This window comes from Anastrepha ludens, chromosome 2 (genome assembly GCF_028408465.1).
Source record: "Anastrepha ludens isolate Willacy chromosome 2, idAnaLude1.1, whole genome shotgun sequence".
Classification (NCBI taxonomy): Eukaryota; Metazoa; Arthropoda; class Insecta; order Diptera; family Tephritidae; genus Anastrepha; species Anastrepha ludens.
The window spans coordinates 103,320,177-103,342,364 of NC_071498.1; the positions used below are offsets into that span (position 1 = coordinate 103,320,177).

The window sequence follows — 22,188 nt, forward strand, 5'->3', positions numbered from 1 at the left end:
ACATACTAATTCTGATATGGGGTATAAAAAGTTCAAGGAAGTGCGCATAAAAGGTCTTCAATAGCAAAGTTTTCAAGTACAATAAATAAAGTAAGAGATTGTAGTGATTTTTGGCCTCTCTGATTGGTAGGCCACCCTTCCACCATTTGGCACTCGTTCATGAATAACGATTAAATTAAATATTACTAAACGAGAAATAATGGGTCTTAGAACTAATTATGTGAAATAAAAGAACAAAAACAAAAACAAACAAAAAAATATTGACTTATCGACATACCCTACTCTGTGGTGCGTTTAATGCCTGTAATATTATTTGCATTTAAACAACAAATTAATGGCCGTATTCCGCATAATGAACTCATTTATGGCATACTTTGCTAATAATTTTTGAAAAAAGTCAAATATTAAACTGTTAAATTGATCCTAACGTGCATAGTAATTACCTAAAATGGCCAGTAATGATGAAAGAAATTGACCACAGCAATTAATAGCTGTAAAATATTTATATCATTTATGTGCAATTTATTTTTCACACCTCTTTGGTGTTTAGAAGTGGGTAAAGGAAGCGATAAAATATTATTTTTAAGGATACCAGAAAAACCTTTCCTGTGCATTCATATACAGAATTTAATAGAAACGCGTCCGAAATTTGTATATTTGGCTATTTGGTGGGCTTGTGTGCGTTTTTGCTTTTTAAATATACCACCAAATTTTCGGGTGGAATTAACCTCTCTCCTTATATGTACCCAACATTGTAAGGACAAAAGCAAAGGTTGTCATTTCATACACAAACGAGAGAATAATTTGTTTTTGCATTGCTTCGCAGTTCACCTGTAATTATAAATTTAATTAAGTAGATAATCAGTAAATTATTGTAATATGTGACATTCGCCATTCTTATGTAAATACCCGCAAATATTAATTGGTGCATATGTACGTATGTATTTGTGTATTACAGTGAGATTATGAATTTCAGTAATCGTTGCCAAAGCTGCAAGCTGTGTGGCGAAACAAAAAAATATATCGGGCTTATTCGAATTTAAATTTTGTATCCCCCTGCTGGAATTTACTCAAATTATATAAAGAACGCGGAAAATTTTTAAACAAAAATTAAATTTTATTTTTGCCAATTAAATGCGTGTACCACCTATTCCAAGCTGAAAGTCAATGAAATTAAAGGCTCCTGTGGGCATTCGATATCGCGAGTTTTGTTAGTTGACTTTTTATTTGTGCTCATATACGAGTATTGAGTAGCCATAAAAAATAATAAAAGAATTTTTTTTTATGAATGCATAAAGCGATCAGAAAAATACTTTAATGACACCGAAGTGTGTTTGGTATTTAATGCTAACTGCTGCGCTGGTATTTATGCTGTTAGGAATTATACAATTTTTTTTGTATATTTTTGTTGTTGTTGAAAATGCCTTAATAAATTAAATTTCTTGTGCTTTTGTGTGAAGTGAAAAATGAATTGTTAAATAAAAATAAAAAAAGGGAGAGACCCTTGAGAGAATGAGAGAGAGATAGAGAGAGAGAGAGAGAGAGAGAGAGAGAATAATAAAATAAATTCACAACATTTGCAGTATTCTCTGCAAAAATTTACAAAAAACGGGGAAGGGTCGATCGGTCACAAACCGTGGCAACAACGTGCATTACTCCGAGCATTTATCACCCGCACAAACGCAGCGATTCCAGGACCGCAGCAATGACACAAATTACCGCAAGGCAATACCAATAAATCCGACGCCGGAATGGATAGCACTTTATAGTACGCACAAGCGCTAGACACCCAGGGAATATAACGCCAAAAAGTAGGCACCAAAAATATATTTCCCACAAGTTTGCACCAACAAATAAGCGCCAAAAGTACGCAGTGTTATTTCTCTCTAGAAATTAGAAACCACAAGGAAAAACTCAGGAAAAATAGCCTAAAGTGTATCTAAGATATATATAAGGTATAGCGCTCTCTCTCCTTTTCCTCTACGTCTCTACGTTATATCTTTTTTCTCTCTCGCGGAATGAAAATGCCCAAAACGTTGTATGGCCTTAAAATTTTACTATCCATTCTCGCTCGTCCATCGATGCCTAAGAAGTTTCACTTCAAAAATTCTGATTCTACCAACCCAGATTATTAGGCTCAATTTTCAAATGTAGGTCGCATTTGGTTTTCTAGTCACAAATATAAATCATAAGATTATAGAAGGGGGCTCAAAATTAGTCACCCAAGCGGAAGATGTATAATATTGCAAATGGCGTCGTATGTCAAATCAAATTGGACGCTAGTGAAATAGAGAGCTGCAGTATATAAACAGAAAAGTAACGGAGCGCGTAAAGGTCAAACTGAAGATTTCCATTATGCGAAATTATTTATTTTATTTATAAAAAGTTATTCAAAAACAAAAAAAAAATTAGAATGATTAATTTTGAGCCACCTTGCAAATATTACTGAAATTATATTGCACGAGGATTGTTAGATAAAATCTAAGGTAGACAAGTGTTACGTATCGAGTTAAATAAAACCACCGTCTACTTTAAAGATATATAATTACTCAGATATTTAATTCAATAATGGCAAATAAACTAAAAGAAAAGAGTGAATTTCATCGGTCTCTCCTGTTCGGTGTTTCTCCATCGGTTGCACATTACCTAGGCTTGCTATCTATCGTTGACACAAGTCAAGCTATATATTCTAAAATAGACTTTAATAACTTTATGGGTTCTCAAAGTATTTTCCATGCATGTTAATAGACTTTTGCAGGCATTCAAACCAATTTTCGAAGCACTTCTTGCCTTCTGATTGAGTTTATTTCAACGGATGTGATTTCACGCATCGGTCAGTTCTTCAGGCATTGAAAGCTATTTTATTTTTGATCTGCGTGAAGAAGGGATAAAAATTGATTGTCTATTAATTAGACTTACCGAATAGCCGACCAATCCAATATTTTTAAGGCTGATAATGCACTTATTTAAGCCGATAGTTGAGTATTTGAATTATCGGTATGACAAATCATCCATCTTCTAGGAAACGCTCGCTCAGTCGCCTGAAACGGGTGTAAGTGCCAATTGTACTTATATAAACTTATATACATATAAACATAGAATTTTGATTGATAAACTGTGTGGTAAATGAGGCTCAATACTTTTAATGGAATACAAAGATAGACCTTGATCACTCATAACACTGTTAGGCAATCAGCTGGGGATTTGATGAAACCACTTTTACTGACATTCTGGGTAATAAATAAAAAGGTAAATTCTGACCTTTCAGGGTGGGAATTTTAAGCAATTGTTTTTTGAGTTTCCAGTCGTGGTGGAATATTTAGCCAAATTAAATTGTTTAAAATGCAAATATGTACTTTTACCCTCAAAAGCTCTTCATGGGTATTCTCAGGTACGCGAAAAATGAATCTGCAATTTATTGCTACTCAAAACTGGCCCTAGGCTGTTCTTTGACGCAAAAAGCATGAGTTCATGTGAACAATATACAATAACTTCGGACATTGAGTTAAGGTTTACAAAACACATATGTAGTTTAAATAACTTTTAGCCAAACTTGTGCATTAGGGCTTAAAAAATATAACCGACTATAATTGTACTGACAATTCTGAACAAAACAGTCCAGGGAAGCGTAATTCAAAAATTTTTTTTTTTAGTTTTGTGTTTTTATTAATATCAGAGAATTTTTCCCCCCTTGGAGATTATTTTGGAAGAAAATGTATTTATGTTTATGGTTTTGTGTACCAGACATTAAATTTAGAATATTTATTTCACGCAAACTGCTTCCCTAAAGAGTAAAGATACTCAGTTTAGCTTTTTTTAAATGAAGAAACATGATTTTTCTAACATTTGAATAAGAAGAAAAACATGTATTTATACTCAAACTATTAAAAAAACAAAACCTATTTGCTAACAAAAACCTGCTGCAAGATTTAGTTATTAATCTCCAATCCATTTTTCGTTTTGTTTTTACATATTTTTTGATTGAGGATTAATAACTAAAATTAAAAATAAGGAAGCTCGAATTAAATTTAAGAGCAATGCCTCCATTTATTTATTTATTTTATTCAGAAGTGCCAGTCGAATACTTCAGTCGCCGAAATAAAGTAGAGAAAAATTTAAACCGCCCTAATGTGCGGTAGGTAGGTAGGTTAGATGGCAAGAGTACCACGGGTACACTACAAGTAATACTAGAGTGCCGTTATGATACCATAATGCAGACCGCTACCTGTGAAAAATGTCACAACTTAAAAGAAGAAAAACCATCTATAGCCATCTAGTGCTGTTGATGTAGTGGAGGAGAGAAACGGGATCTCGGCTCGAGAACTGCATCAGGCTATCCCTGAAGGCGCACTAAGAAACTCAAGCGCCTATCCGCTAGACCCGTGTATTTGCAATGAAAGTGTGCAACGGTATCTTTCCCTGCCGGATCTCCACAACTTCTGCAATGGGAGTTGTACGGAAGTCCGAGCTTCTCCACATGAGTTCCGATCACCCAGTGACCGGTGGCCACCGCTATGGAAATTAAATGGCGGGGGATCCTTGACACTTTGAGTGTCCTGCTTCTCCTCGTACTGAGACAAAGTGTTTTTGAGATAACACACGATAAGATTTAACTCCATCTGCTTTGCGCTTGTTTAAGGAAGAAATTTTGCAGTTTCTCTTTAACAACGGCCATGGACCACATGCAACAAAATTTAAAAATATTTGGAAGCTGATGATAAATAATTATCATGAATAGATAAATTTTGCTAGAAAATAATTCTCAAAGCTCATCAATCATTATAAACTAAAAAATAAAAAAATATTTACCACACCCAAGGCACATTCATTAATGGTGGTGTCACTAGGCCAACAACAATATTTTGTACGTTTGATTGTCAAAAAAAAGTATAGGCAAAGTAGAAAACAAAGAATGAATTCGCCTTGTGTCACTGTGGGCTGACAGCCACATGGACATGACGAAAGAAAAAAAATAAATCAGCTGATTTAGCGATATCACTTTTTATAGATTCACCTTGGCCACACCTCTATACAAAGATTTTTTTTTTTAATTTTTTAATTTTTTTTAATATCTGCAGTTTTTGCATCTTTCTAAAATCCCTTGTTTTTGTGTATTATTCTACATAAGAGACAATATTTGACATCCTTGCACGGCACCTTGTTGATTACATATTAAGTGCAATTTCCGCGACAAGATTGCCCGCATGTGTTAAAAAAACTGCTACAAACCGAAGAAATAGTCTGAGAAGATTTGTTAGACAATTTGAGCTGCAACATTTAACAAAGAACGCTTTTGGAAGCAAAAAGCAGCAAATAAAACTAACAGAAGCTGACGGGAGCTCTCTTTCTGTACATACAAAAACAAAAAACACAATTTTTTACTCAACATTACGTTTGCATGCACTTTCACCTACTCCTATACTTATATACTCATATACAATGCATATATATATATATAAATGTATATATATTTGTGTCTATATACATGCACATATGCACATAACACTGCACATGCAGCGCTGACTAAAAATCAAAAGCAAAATAAAGTCTAGAGAGAACACAGAAGCTTGCAAAACACAAAGTGAAGCATAAAGTGAGAATTTCAGATAGAAACTTACATATATAGTTCATATGCACTATGTAATTGGTATTATTTTCTAAAATAAAATGGTAGCACCGTACACTAGTCATAATTCGAAAACTAAGCTGACAAACGTGATGAAATTTTTAAAACTATAAAATGTTAATCTCTATACTAGTTGGTGTTTCATAAAACTAGCATTCATTTGACTAGTCGCTAAAGTGCTGAAGTGTAATTAAGCCATATTTACTACTATACACCACTCAACCAGTAGCAATAGAGCCTTAGCCAAAGGTAGTAGGCATCACATGAATTACAGAATTTTTCATTTCACAAACTAAAGCAATGATCTTTTATTAATAAATCAGTACAAATAAAAGGAATTAGTGATGATCTCATTAATATTTAGCACTTCCCTCCTTAGCTTTGATAGCAACAGCAATTCTCTGGAGCATGCTGCGTACACTCTTTGCACATTCGGCTGTACTTATGGCACTCCACTTGTGAAGTAAAGTATTTTTCACAGCTGTTTGAGATGCTATGAAGTGTTCCTTTATCTTACGTTTTCACATAATCCACATACTTATGGGGACTAGAACTGGATACTGTGCTGGCCAATCTAACAAAACAATACTATTGTCTGTAGACCAACTCATCCTAGTCGCTGATTTGTGACAAGGAGCATTATCTTCTTGGAATTGAACTCTACCTAAATTAGTGTCGCCGAAATTGCGCGTTAGCGAAGGCAAAGGTTCCGTTTCTTATACATTTATGTGCTTTTGACTTTCCATGCGACCATCGCAAATGAACATTTTGTTCCATGCTTAACAGTGGGTACCACGCTACTGGATAGTATTCCACCACCAGCCCACCATTTCCCTATGTGTTACACATCTACCACTACTTCAGCTATTTAAAGACTAAATTAAACGTAGCAATGATATCGAAGGCGAATTAGTTGTGAGATACGTTAATATTTTGCATTAATAGTCCCAGCTTGCATTAGATACACAAAACCAACTTCTTTTTACACTTGTAATGGTTCATTATAAATTACCCAGTCTAAAAATTAGACAAAAATGTTACTCAAGACGAACAAACACTAATAATCATGAAAGAGGACGTCTCCCAGACCAGCTTTGCTGATGACAATACTGCGCCAGTGGGTCGTACTTTTCCCACAGAGGTGCTGAAAATGTAACATTTTGACATTTGAAAGTGCAATAAGTCTATCGAAATAATCTTTATACATCAAATACAATTTTTCTTCTCATACTTATAAAGTAGAATTGAATGAGACAATTATTCGTTTTAACCCTCTAACTACTACTTAAATGGGCATTTTTTTACCTGTTTGCAAAGCAGATACAAGGTGGCGCAAAATTAATCAACCTATTGCAAGAATTATAATTTTTACAAATGGCGTCGTAGGTCAATCATATCACTTGTGAACTAGACAGCTGCAGTGCGCAAACAGGCAAGCTATGGAGCGTATAAAGGTCAATTAAGATTTCCATCATTCAAAATATATTTTTTTAAGTAAACAAGTTAAGATGATTAGTTTTGTATAATGAAATATCGTTAGAAAAGCTATTAGAAGGTTAAAATATTCCACAAAAAATTTTAAACAGATTATTTGATATGGGGTCGCTGAAGATGAGAAACCTGAAGAGCGTATGAATGCTTAATTCACGGTAATGTTTACACATTTGGGGTAGACACATTGCGAACACTTGCATTAGCGTTTGGGCAGATCAATTTGTATGGAACGATTTGTGGGTCTTTCCGTACCGCATAGGGTAAATTAAAAAAAATGAATTCAAAGAAGTTTTTGAGTGAGATAATTTTTTTCAGCTATGGTCAAGTGTTCGAATATACCTGGATTGAGCCCTATAATGTGAAAGAAAAATGAAATTGATGTAACTTTACCGAAAAAAGTAGGTAACAGTATTTTTGGTTTGTTCGAGTAACTTTTTCCGGTTCGAATCAATTGCTAGACTTCACCTTGTACGCAAATTTGAGTAGCAGCAGTGGCTCGAAAGCATCTCTGTAGGATGACTGCTAATTTCTCAATCTAGCCTAACTCAATTATGTAGTATAAATGGTGTAATCAAAGGTGGCACAAAATTAATCATCCAATTTTATTTTTGATTCACTTTTTTACTAAATAAAAGAAAAAAAAAGAGGTACTGGACCCTTTTATTTTGAGCTTTACACACTTCATTGCTTGTTTGTATACTCCAGCTGTCTACCTCAAAATTCCAAATATGATTGAAAAAATTATAAGTTCAATTTCAAAAATTCTAAATCTTCCTTAGTGTGATTCATTTTTCGCAACCTTGTATATCGAAATAGACTATCTTCATGCATTTGGAAACTATTTTCTCCTACGCTTCTCAAGAGAGTTATATCATTTTTTCTCCAAACTTATATGTAGTGTAGAATTTATTTTTGTTTTTTGTCGTCCGTTGACGCTGATGGCAAGATATTTTTAAACATTTCATTTATGATCCAATTTAGTACATATTTCAAACATATATGGATCAGTTACATAGGAAAAAATACTTTTCTGCAAAAATGGATTGTGATTAAAAATTAAATTAAAATAAATACAATTTCTATGTATTAGTATGTTAAGCTTGGAAGTCTCAAGAAAATATAAGCGATGGGTGTCAATTATGCTTAGTTGTAGTCTGGAATATTTTCTAAGATTTCAGGAACCGGAAAAATTTAGGATACATGAATGGCCCAACGGATAGTAAATTCCTTAATTTCAATTTAATTTTTAATCACAAATTGTCAATAAGGACTCGTCCCTATTAGAAAACTCTGCAAATAACTTCTAATGTTTACTAATATCAAATTGCTGAAAAAATGAACAAAATTTTGCATCCATAATTTAGCATCATATTGAGGTAATTATAAAAGGTAACTTGTCCCACAGTGCGACGGTAGTAGAAGACTACTATAGAAGTATTCAAGTGCTTATGTGCATATGTAAGTATATGTAAGTATTTTTACGAATATGTATTTTTGCATAAGCGTAGTAAAAGAAAAAGAGGCGGGCAGCGCAAAGCGCACAAAGCGGATGCACCTCGTGGAAGACAGTCAGAAGCAGCGCGGCAAAATCAACATAAAAGATGAATAAACATGAATGTGCTGCATGCCGACGACTGCTTGCTTCCCTCTTATGCCACAATAAACTGGCAATTGCTAGGAAATAAGTAACTACTATAATTCAAGAGCACTGCTGGCCGTGGCGACACTGGATGTAGGCACGAGGCTACGCTTGTCAGGTTGAAAAGCGAAATTGAATTTATGCGATCAATTTATGATAAAAACACATATTTGGTGCATTTCGTCATATAAATTATGCATATTTGCAACATTCTTGAAGAAAATTCATGCTTGCTTGTTGCAACGCGACAAATTTTGGACTAACTTGGAATGTGCAAGTTTATATATTCGGCCATCGTAGATAAGTAGAGGCGTGTCTCGTTAAATTGTCATTTGCAATTTTATTTTGGCAATCATTTTTCAAAGTCGCGAGTTTGAAATGTTTACTTCTCATGCTGCATACCTCTTCTAGTAAGCGAAATAACAATTCAATTTTTGCTGTACATTTCAGCTATGAATTTGTGCTGAAATTTTTCACTTATATCTAAATATAATTACACTACATATATTTCCTCTCACACAAAATATTTTGAATCAGAATCATGTTTTATTTTAAGTATATGAATATACAGAAAATAGCAGGAAAAAAGAACAGCACTAGCTCAAGGCCATCAGCTGAAAATATTTTGAGTTTTAAGTCTTTTGATGAATTTTGTAGCTCAGCGTAAGGATCTTAATTGCTTTTTAGCTCTTACTTCTTTAAGACATGCCAAATGTTTATCAAATATCTTTAAACGCTATTTTAGACATTTTTTTGTTCAGGATTTTCTTCTTTTTGGTGCCTGGATCAAATCGCAGTAGGCAAATACTAAATCGCGTTGCTATGCGCAATGTATAAAATGTATTGGTGCATAAAATTAAACAAAATAAGTACATATCCAAGCGACTGCGGTGCTCCACTTTCTCAAACTATGTACTATATTCTACGGATTATTCTTGTAAAAAAATCAGCAAGTTTTCTTGCAGAAGCTGTTGTGTGTACTCACACACCACCATTGAATTTTGAGGCTTCCTCTTCTTCTTGGTTGGCGCGATAAGCGATTTTGGCGAAATATAACAAAGCGCGCCAGTCGTTTCTTTCTTGTGCTAACCGGCACCAATTGAACATACCAATTGAAGCCAAGTTCTTTTCCATCCGATCTTTCTCTCGCAGAGGAGGCCTTCCTCTTCCTTAGCTACCACCAGCTGTTACCGGATCAAATACTTTCAGAACCGAAGCGTTTGTATTCATTCAGACGATAAATACTACTAAAACTACTGGATCTTTATTCGCTGGAGTATATCTATGACGTCGTAAAGCTGATATTGCTTATTGGCCTTATCGCCTACGATGCTCGCCGACGTGCAAAGGTCCGAAAATCTTCAGCAGAATTTTTCTCTCAAACACTGCAAAGGACGCCTAATCGTATATTGTCGAGGTTTACACTATTTAATTTAAGCAAAGCCAAAACCTTTGCCATCCCATAATTATAACTATCAGCAGAGACGTAAGTGTCTTCTGGCGTTTGTCTGCCAAATAGCGTCTATCGCTAGCGTTTCTTGAGTAAACTTCCGGTGACGAATAATGCCCTCTGGCATCATCGCAGATGGTTAAAACAGTAAGAGTGTGAAATGAGAATGAGGGTGAGAGGAAGAGAGAATGCCAAACTAAAAACAAAACAACTGCCCCCTTAAAAATACCGTTTCGTCGGCATTTTTAGAGGTGAGTTTTAGGCTATATTACAGAGTTAGCAATTTAACTACATGCCCTACATATGTCGGCAGAGGCAAAGTTATGTCAGTTTATGTTGGACGCATGAGCCATATTCATATTTTTAATACTAAAATGTGATGCTGTGCAAAAGCAAGAATTGATCAGAAGCACCGCCATAAACATTTTAATGTTCTAAATAACTAAACTGTAATACTATCGGGTGTTTTTTTAGTTAGATGAGAACTATCGATATCGATAAAGAGAATTTGACAGCTATAAATTGAAAACTGTATTGACATTTCTGTTCAGTAAGGTTTGACAAAATGAAGTAAAAAAATCATTGACAAATTATTTTGCATCTTCATTGATCCTTTTATTTTGCAACTTTGGTTTACTTTGCTTTTCATTCATGACCTACATATAAGTACACATCTGATTAGGGAATGACTAAAATAGTGCTAAGAAAAATAAATAAAATTAATTAAATATTTCTAAATAAAATTCTAAATAAAATTAATTAAATATTTCTATTTCAGTTTGAAACTGATTGTATGTTGAAGTTTACTAGAGTAAACTGATTGTTTCAAACTGTTTTAAAATTTTCCCATTATAAGTTTTATTGCTAAAAATCTTGTAATGAATGACCATCCTCTAAACGGAATACAGTTTTTTATCTACTATAGTACCATATAAGCTGTGAAACATATGATATTTTATTAGATACTTATCACCGAAATCTCATCGTAATTCTACCTCCAACATAACTGAGCGCATATAAAATGCCGCTCAGGGGATCAAAAGATCAAAAAGGCTGTAGGTGTTCACAAATTCTAGCGCTTTTTTGCTTTGATTCGACGACCACATTAACATAATAAGTATTATCTAACATATCGCACCCTAAATACAAAAGGGTCACAACTCAAAATGTACTTCTGCTCAAATATGAACGAGACGTTATCAATAAAACGGTCCGCGGATGACATATGGGAAAAATAAATTTTTTGTTTTTTGGTAGGACTGTTATAAGCTTACATGGCAAATTTCAGCGTGATATGTCACAGTTTGTTTTCTGTGCTACTGTAAACAAGTCAAGCTCGAGTGTGGAAAATTTTGAGTTGTGCCCCTTTTGTATTTAGGGTGCGATATATAACTTTACAATTTCTGGGCAATGAAATAAGTGCTCACATGTTAGTCATCACGATTGTCTCACCAGAACCTGGCTCATCTTCGAAGTTGATATCACCGTTGGAATCATCGCTATGCCTTCGATCTGGCATTCGATACTGCATGGAGTCTATAAATTGCACGGATTTTTTGGCTGTCTGCTCCCACTTTTCATCTTGTAGCGGTAGTGGTGCCGAAGGATATATCGAATTTCTTTTTTTCTGTCTTCTTTTCGGAACGATGTAACACAGAGCTGGCTTCACAAACACAAAACTGCCAAAGAACTTGTTTTGAAGCACAGTGTCGCCTTTAAACGATCAAAATTAATAATCCAATTTTGTTTTTGAATAAATTTTTTACTAAGTAAAGAAATATTATTTTAAATGATAAAAATATTTAATTTGACCTTTACGTGCATCATTGCTTGTCTGTTTGTATACTCCAGCTGTTTAGTTCACAAGTGTCAAACATGATTGATGTACGACGCCACTTGTAAAAATTATAAATCTTTCGATAAGGTGGGTAATTTTGTGGCACCTTGTATATACCGTAGAATATGAGCACAGCTCACTGAAGGCATCTCGCTAAAAACGCTCAAGAGTTTCAGAGCCGCGAAATTTCTCCAGCAACATACATTTGAGCGTCGCCTCAGAAGCAATTGGCAAAGTTTGGTAAAAAAAATATTTTTAAACTAACTAACACACATATACATTCATACAAAAAAATATATAGAAGATTGCTTTACACTCTTTGCGTAGACGTTTCGCTTAAAAATGCAATACCTATATTCGGAGTGTTCGAACGCAGGCACGTCACTCGCAAGCAAACTGCTAGATTTCGCTCAATTTTAAAGAGGTGCGAAAAAATGTTGCTGATATTTTGCACGGTGTTTTAACGACCTCAACTGAATACTACTTTGCCATGAGATGTATATGAAATTTCACGCATATTTCACAGTAAGGCAATATGTATGGATTTTGACAGTTATTTTACGTGAAACGCTAACTTAGTAGCATTCTTAATATGGATAGGAGAGCACAGTATTTGTTAAAAATCCTCATTACATTAACCTTCTTAATTTCGGGTTTTGAAATTTCCTAATTTTGAACTCATTGTTAATATTCCGATTTGTAGCATAACATGTTTTATAAAACACACTGTTCAACCACAGCATGGCCAAAAATTTAACAATCACTTTTATATGGAAAACATTAGTTGAAGGTATGCGAAAGTGAAAGAGAAAACGCTCGTTCTAGAGCATCTAAAAAATTGCCAGATTCACTCATACATATAAATATGTTACTCTTAGCAAAGTTTTCAACATGCTAATGAAGTCGAGATGCATAAACTTAAATACATATTTAAGCATAGACAAACGCTCTCTTCTATGCACACGCTTTTGCAAGTGAATGCCGCGCGAAATTCATGTTAGCAACAAAAGCATGACACCGTGAAAACATATTGGCAACATAAGTAAAATGGCTTGCTACAAATGCTTTGGCTACAAGGGGATACGGTTTACTTTTTTATTCCTACAATAAAGCGCTCATGGTTTGTTTAGTCCTTCGCGCCACATTTCTGCAATTTCACGGACATTCAATGCAACAAATAACAATCGTTTAGAAATGAGACAACACTGCGAATATACTTTATGTACATTTGTATGCAGCATAGCTTCCAGCGGAAATTTTCCAAGAATTTCAGTGGAGCAGTGAACGTCTTAAATCTTTGAGAAATGGAGTTAGGCCGATGATGCATAAAAATGCTTTCTCTTTACAAGGAACAGAAAAATCGCTATAAATAATAGTTTAATTGGCTATAGACTGCCAAAGAGTTGGAGTTATTATAAAAACCGAACAAAACTATTTTCAAAACCTTATTTTCAACTTATCTTCTTACCACCATTAGCGCCTCCCAGGATGCTTGTGCGTGGCTTATGGGTTCATAAGCCGAATATTGTGGATTCCAAGCCATTCAAGAACAGCTATACCATTAATTAGAGCATAATCTAGGTTTGAAGCTGGCAGGAGCGTAGCAAATATTGCATTTATACATACATACATAGAAACGTGGTATTATGTCTGCATCAGGAATAGCACTCTGCTCCTTCGATTAGCTAGCCTGCATAAGCACAGGCGCACTAAGGTGGCCGTCTATCTACAGTTTGGACTACAATGGCCGTCAAAACTTCAAATATGAATGTACATACAAACACGCTGCACATTTGCTCTTTCATTACGTCCATTAGAGGTCAACATTGAATGGGTAGAATGGTTGCACAATTTCATTTCGCCTAATGAATACAAGTTTGCAAGATTGCTCTTATTTTGTCTTGTTTTCTAATTTTATATGTTTCACTTTTTTTAACTTTTTAAAAACCTTTCTCTAACAATCTTCTTTCTCTTCTTCCTATTTAATTTAATTTCAGCATTCCAGAAACTTTTGGCGCGTAAAGCAGTTCCTTTGGGGCTTCAGCATTCGCTTTTACTTTTTCTGTGTTTAAGGCAGTAATAACAGCAACAAAAAATATGTCGATCTCTGACTTCCGTAAGAAGAAATTGCTCTTCCTGTTCAACGTTTTCTTTGGTGAGTAAGCCAAATTGATAAGCTACAAATAGAGTTGCCGCAAAATTTATTGCAAAAATTTAGCTTTGCTTAAGTACAAATTTTAAGGTTTTTTTTTAAATCCGTACATCTGATTTAGCTGAATGTTACTGCAAAATTTTAATTTTCCCCACACATATAAACTTACAAGATTTTAGTTATTTTTAAGAGATTTTATAAAAATATTATATGTACATATCGAGGGCATATATTTAAAATCCACCCTCAGTCCATGATTCAATAATAAAAGATTTGCTCAGTAAGCAGTTTTCTCGTTCCTTCTTGACAATTTGGCGCCCTTAGCAAAACACTGGATTGCTAACTCTGGGAATTTTAGGTAAAAATGGGGGAGAAGTAAAATTTGTACAAAAACATTTCGTTTTCAAAATTGTGTGCTTCTGAGCTCAAGGGTTTGTATTGATATGCCCAGGACCAGTATGACATGGAATGCATACATACCGCTTAAATCAGGACATCAAAGAGCATTTTTGGAGCAATGCATGCGAAAGGTGAAATGTGTGACACTTCAAACTTAGGGAAGGATCATTTAAAAATACATTAAAAATACATAAGAATAAAATACAAAAATATAAAAAAACCTTTTCTGCTACCATTTCTATCAAAAGGGATTTAACTTTTCCACTTTCATCACCCTACTTCGTTGCAACATTTTGTAAGAGAGTGTCAAAACTCGAATGGCACAAGTGAACAAACCTTAATAATTGAAGGAAAGCAAAAACCAAAAAAAATGATTTGCCTACTAGTTTCAAATTGCTACGTATGCGAAATATATAAATAATTATCAACTTTTTCAAAGGTTTTTAATATAAAAAAAATTCTAAGAGAAATCTTAAAACATTCACTGAAAGGCAAAAACTTAACTATGAAAATATTTTGTATAGTTTTCATAATTTTTACTTTGCTGTTTGACCATTTCTGTTGCTCACTGAAATTTATCTTGAACAGAAAAATGTTAACAAGTTTGCATTACAATAAATAGTTTCGAAGAAAGCCACCTAACATATATTTTTTCGTATTTTTCAATAGTTGTGATTTATTTTTATTTATTTAAAATTTTTTTTTTTTATTATTATAAATTAAATATTTCTCCCACTTAAGAACAAAAAATTTCTGTTGGCAGTTTTTGATTCGGACTAAGGCACATTGAACAGGATTGTATAAGTAAAGCAGATTTTTTGATTTTTTTCTGTTTGTTTGGTGTCTAAATTAGCAAAGTTTTTTTTAAATTACTCTAAATTAGCAAGAACGATATATATTCCTCTGGTATTGCGCATTAGTTCAGGCAAATACTATAATATATAATATTTTTATTTAGATATTTTTTCCTTGTTCTGCGAAAAACCAAATTATATTATTGTATTATTTGAGAATTATTTTCAATACTTTATACTACCACCGTTAAAAATTTACGTTACATAATAAAACTAGTTTTTTACCGTCGTTTTATTTTTGTTTATAATTCAGAAAAAGGTTAATACGATTCGAATTTTAACTATATTTATCATAAATATTGCTGATACGTGTTCTTGCAGAAAAATGAAGAGATCTAATATTTTAAACTATTTAGTTAGTTTATTGCAATCTTTTTACAAAAAAATATATGAAAAAAAGTTCCTCCAAAATCACGTTGATAGAGAATTTTGCTCTTATAATATCAATCTGATAGCGAAATTTTCAAAACAAGAGTATAATAACTTTAAATCTAGATATTAATTTTGACATTAATGCCATGAGAGCTGACAACTCATTTTTGTCAAAACCGCATTGAATATTAGTCCTCGATATGATGGAATATGTGAAAAATATACGTTGAGAACATGAATTTGATAGATCTGTAAGAAAATAATAAAGATAGAATTCGATTAAAAGTTTATACTTACCTTTTTACACTCACCTTAAACTCAACTCAACTTTGTAAAATACCCTGAACTGCCTAGTAAGCTTTTATGTAACAGTCATTACTCGCAATTGCATCGCCGAAGATTATAAATCACTTTTTTCCTATTCGAGTCATGCAATCTACAAGCACTTAATTTGTGAATAAATTCTTTATAAACCAATTAATTTAGTTTAGCAGAAAAACCTCTGCCTATTTTTATTGCTAAACGCAACTCTGTGCAAATCGTCGGTATATGAAATTGATGTTTAAGAATTAGAGTTATGTGACTCTTTTCTATAAAATGCGGTCTACAATTTGAAAGAAATGAAGGCTTATTAAACCAATTTAAATTTAATTGGTGAATAGAATAAAGTGAGAGCTATTATTAATAGGCATCTTAGATTGCCTTCTTCCTAAATGGCGTTTGAAACAGCTAAGCAATTTTGGATGACTTTGAAAATATGTTCGAGTCATTTTTACATGCAAACAAGCTAACATATGGTAGAAAATCCAAGTCTCGTCAGATATTTTATTATATGATCTCCGCCGCGCAGAAGGGTCTCTCATTTAATTCCCCACCACCAACATGAGCTACTTCATATAAGGATTAAAACATAGATTTCAGTTTAATTTGAGTAATAATAAATTTGTTCACAAGGCCTCTTTACAATAAACTTCTTGAAATATTACGTACTTCACTTGAAGGGGGCGTTATTACAATGAAATATCTGTCCTTTGATCGTTTTTTGTTGGGTATGTTCAATATATGTCCATGCGGTAGATTGGGGCGACACATAAAAATATATGTTTGAAAGGTTCACTTCTGTAATTCAAGCTTATTTTGAGGGGTTTTCGACAACATAGGACTATGAATAAGTTCGTGCGGTTTTACAACAGATGGCGTAACTTGATTATTATTCCATCGATCCACATTTCCAAACATTCATTGGAGAGCTACTGTCGTAAGGCACAAACGTCAGTATAAGTTTTTTATTTGAAGCGTAAACAACAATATTTTTACCACACTTGAAAATGTCGAATTTCGTGCCAAATAATGTGTTTTTGCGGGGAATTCTTCTTCATTATTTTAATATGAAGAAAAAAGCAGCCGAAAGTCATCGTATCTTGGTGGAAGTTTATGGTGAGCATGCTCTATCTGAGCGAACGTGCCAGAAGTGGTTTGCACGCTTTAAAAGTGGTGATTTTGGCTTGGAAGACGAAGAACGCGAGGGTGCGCCGCCAAAGTTCATGGATACCGAATTGGAGGAATTGCTCGATCAAGATCCGGCTCAAACGCAAGAAGAGGTTGCAAAAACTTTGGGAGTTGATCAATCAACCATTTCCAAACGTTTAAAAGCCATGGGAATGATCCGAAAGGTAGGCCATTGGGTGCCGTATGAATTGAAGCCAAGAGACGTTGAACGCCGTTTTATGGCATGCGAACAACTGCTTCAACGGCACAAAAGAAAGGGTTTTTTGCATCGAATTGTGACTGGCGATGAAAAGTGGGTCCATTACGACAATCCAAAACGTCGGGCAACGTATGGATACCCTGGCCATGCTTCAACATCGACGTCGGCGCAGAATATTCATGGCCTGAAGGTTATGCTGTGTATCTGGTGGGACCAGCTGGGTGTTGTGTATTATGAGCTACTGAAACCGAATGAAACGATTACGGGGGATGTCTACCGACGACAATTGATGCGTTTGAGCCGAGCACTGCGAGAAAAACGGCCGCAATACGCCGATAGACACGACAAAGTTATTTTGCAACATGACAATGCTCGGCCACATGTTGCACAAGTGGTCAAAACATACTTAGAAACGCTCAAATGGGATGTCCTACCCCACCCGCCGTATAGTCCAGACCTTGCGCCATCCGATTACTATCTCTTCCGATCGATGCAACATGGAATGGCTGACCAGCACTTCCGTAATTACGATGAAGTCAAAAAATGGATCGATTCGTGGATTGCGGCAAAACCGACCGAATTTTTCACAAAGGGAATCCGTGAATTGCCAGAAAGATGGGAAAAAGTAGTAGTAAGCGATGGACAATATTTTGAATATTAAATTTGTAACCATTTTACGTCAATAAAGTTTCAAATTTCGAAAAAAAACCGCACGAACTTATTCATAGTCCTATTAAAAACATTTTTTTATATATATGTAATTGGCGTGTACACCCCTTGTGGGTGTTTGGCCGAGCTCCTCCTCTTATTTGTGGCGTGCGTCTTGATATTGTTCCACAAATGGTGGGGCCTACAGTTTCAAGCCGATTCCGAACGGCAGTTTTTTTTTATGACGAACTTTTTTATATATTTTTATCTTTCTAAAAACCGCGTAAATTTTTTTTTTATTATAGCTTGGTTATTAGTTATCCAATTTTCGGAAGCAATGTGCCTTTTTGGAGTCTTGAAAAGTTCTATATTTCCTTGTTATCCTCCTTTTGAGCTCTAAAAACGTTTTTATATAGTAGGGTCAGTTACGGACTTCTAATTTTAATTTTATAGTACCGAAATCCTTTCAGCAAAAGCTTTAAATACGGGATTAAATGTACGGTGATCACAGTTCTTCTGTTATCTTGCATTTGTTGAATTGATCCCTTTACTCACTATACTTATGGTGCTCATACTCACCAACGTAAACATACGATCCGTGTCAGCTGACACGAAAGCCTTTTTGAGAACCCCATGCAAATGAAACAGCACCACCGTTCCATTTCGTAATATCGTAGATCGTGTACGTGGGTAAATGAAAAAAATTTAGTTTGCTCCGTAGAAACGTGTCAGCTGATTGCTCTCTCACCACACAGTGTTACCAAATAGTACATTTCGAAATCATCTACAAAATAAACTTAAAATTTAATTTTAATTTTTATTAAATTAACATAAAAACAATATTGAATAATGTTAATTATAGATAAATTATTTATTTGCATTTGTTAGTTTTTGTCTTTGGTTTATTAAATAAAGAAAAATTGTAACTGATAACGCCGATGTGTGTAAAAGTGTGTTTGCAAAAATATGAATGCCAACATTGTGTCGATACCACGAAACACAAACCGATGCAATGTGTAAATATGTAACCTAAGGAAAACAGTTGTCTCCTACGGCCACAAGGGTTGCTCAATTTTGTTTATCTCACGGGCTACAGAAAGGGACTACGATAACGTCGGTGTTTGCGGGCACCATTACTGGCTGCTATTATACCCGTTCATAGCGTCCGTCATTTCCCACATCATAACTTTTCGACTGGACCATTTCATTTCCACGACATGGTGTAACTAGTAAATGTGAAAATTCCTCTGGTTCATATTCGCACTTCTGTTTTTCGGTGGCTCTCATTTTCTACGAATCTTTGTATGTATCTCTCCCTTTCTCAACTATAGGTAGCGCTCACACAGGACTCGCCTTGTTCCTAATCGCAGCATCCATTTATTGCAATGGGTGACTTGGTTTCAAGTATTTCGATCAGACTATCCGGAACTGTCACTCATCCTCCATCTGTTACCAAACCTTTTGTCGTGGAGTTAGAATTTTCTGGCTGCAAGATAAAAGAAGCAGTCCTTATCAATTCTTTCAACCTATCGGCACTCATCTTCTCCATCAGAAAATGGACGCAAATTAGATCGATGTTGAAAAGTCTCACTTTTATAGGGATTGCTAATGAGATGTTCGCTCACCGGGGAGAGCAAAAGAACTTGACAAATTCTTCTACAACTCCAAGCTTTGGCTTCCTACCCTAACATCTGCTCGTAGTGGAATTTTTTTGCCAAAAGCTACAAACGCACCGCCAAGCACCTATTTTCTTTTTCTTATTGGATATTTAAAGATCAGGAAACTGGTTATTTAGTACACCTTTGTTTAGCCCCTGGTACTACGGAGGTCATAGAAATGAACGATTTTACTGGAGCAACATTAGGGCTGTGGACCCGAAATACCTATATAGTTATATCTTCAAAATGGTTTACTCAATCCGATTCTCAACGGATTTCCGTGAATTTGAAACTTGCACATACACATATTCACACTCACATGCATATATGTTAGGTTAATTATTATTATTAAAATAACCAACTATTGCAATCACAAAGCGCATTATATTCTATGGCCGACTTTATTGGGTTTGATAGGCGTATGAGTAATATAATATTTTAATTGTTAAATTGTGCTGGCATTTATGTGGTATTCTAAATTTAATCGTTTTATTTCTAACCGAATGGAAAAACAATTAATTCATATAGTTTATTTCATAAGCATCGTTGGCAACTCGAAATATGACACGGGCGACCACGGCTGGGTGCGGCATGAATGTTAGTGTGCGCTTCCGGAGCCGTTGTACTGCCACAGTCAATGTCAACGGATTGTGGTATGCGGAAGTGCTGACAGCTGTGTGCGTGATGCTCAAAATAGAATTCGAATTTCTAAAATAAGAAGAAAAAAAATTAAGTAATAAAATTAATCAACTTTTTCATGTGCTCTCGAACTCAATAGATCATGGTTTTAGAAGACCCAATGGGAAACACCTGCATGAATTTGGAGTTAAGCGAAAACAACTAACTTTATTTATAACCTTTGTACTATCACAAGTGACGTTTCACTAATGGCAGAGGAGTTGGGTTACGATTTGAGTTTTCTGTACTAAATTGAAAAAAATTTAATTTATGATAGGAAGGAAAATTTGGTTAAGTTCAGCATTTGACGTAATCATGTGGAAGCAGTCTCCCTCAAGGGAGGAATGGACGGGGTGCCACCTTTGGAGACAGGGCATGGCAACCAGATGTAAGGATGGCTCGAAGCTGGACGGGAGGGTTGGTGGGAGAGTGTTCTGGGAAAAGCTCCCCATAAAATTTATGCTTCCGGTCACATTGGCATAGAGGAAAACTGCTGGGCTGATTAGTTGGCTAGACAGGGGATCCTGGAGACAGTTTCATCGAAAATGAGAGTATTGGGGTTCTCTTAAGAAACTGTGGTCTACTCCTGGAATGAATGACCTCACGTCAACTTAGTGAGCGCTGAGTTAATGCGCAAATGTGCAAAATAGCGATCTTCTTCTGACCACGGGTAGATCGGAAGCGCTCGGGCGAACTTCTAAAACTAACAAAGCCGCAGCTCTCGAATTAGGTATCCATGCGGTCATACTTCAGATTGCGTCAAATCCTATCCGCAAAAGCTATCTGAAGGATGAGTTGTAATCATCTCAGCACCTTCTTTTCAGCTATTTTGCACTCGTTGAGCAAAGATTCAGACAACTGAGCTCTCACTTTTTTACTACACCTGCGGATATTGCGGGTTTAAATATCGCACACCTGATGAATTTCATCAGTAGCTTTAATTAGTTAATACAAGCGTAATTATCTACTATTTGTCGTCTTTCTTTAATGAAAGGCCCCTTCTTTCTTTTTTCCGCCTGTTTTGTTCTTTTTACTCTGTTTTCCCCCCTCCGTATGATATCACAATGGACGAATTTTGATTTTTTGCCCACATTTATCCTATCCCACTATCTTATGATTCACTTTCCGAGAATACTGAATGGATATCCAAGGCACCTTTTCATAGCACCTTTGAGGTGCTTGAATTCAACAAAATCAAAGACTATCTGAACAACTTAACTAGTGAACATTTTCGGGTGGATTTCAATGACTATCGAAAATTAAATTTAAAAATCCAAATTACATTTATCCAAATCGGCCTACGGATGTTACTACTTACCTAAGCACACGCTTCAAAAGGCTAGCAGCCTCTGGTCGTGATAAGCAGTTCTGCTGAAAAACGTTTATAAATTGCGAGAAGCTGGAGATTTTTTAACCTTATTAATCTAAGAATTGTACATTCTTGAACGTGAATAAGCTATTACTTCGATTGGTCCCGATTCCTATGCCTTCTATGGGCATGAAACAATAAACGATAGAAAAAGTTTTTTCTAGTAGCGGTCGCTCTTCGTCAGACCATGTCAAACCTCTTGTTCTGTATACCCCTCTCATAAGATTCAGTTACTTTAAACTGTAGCTTTACTCTGTAGCCTAATTTAAAATTAGGATGTGCCCCAGAGATTCGACGAGAAGAT

At 34.9% G+C, this 22,188-nt stretch overlaps 1 protein-coding gene across 1 annotated transcript in view; it reads left to right on the plus strand.

The window, feature by feature from the left end:
- Window positions 1–22,188, plus strand: part of LOC128854975 (calexcitin-1) — a 65,801-nt gene that overhangs the window by 18,037 nt on the left and 25,576 nt on the right. Inside the window, exon 2 of the mRNA XM_054089506.1 lies at window positions 14,044–14,201. Within this exon, the coding sequence (XP_053945481.1) occupies window positions 14,144–14,201 (58 nt within the window). The 5' untranslated portion in view covers window positions 14,044–14,143. The remainder of the gene's footprint in view (window positions 1–14,043; window positions 14,202–22,188) is intronic.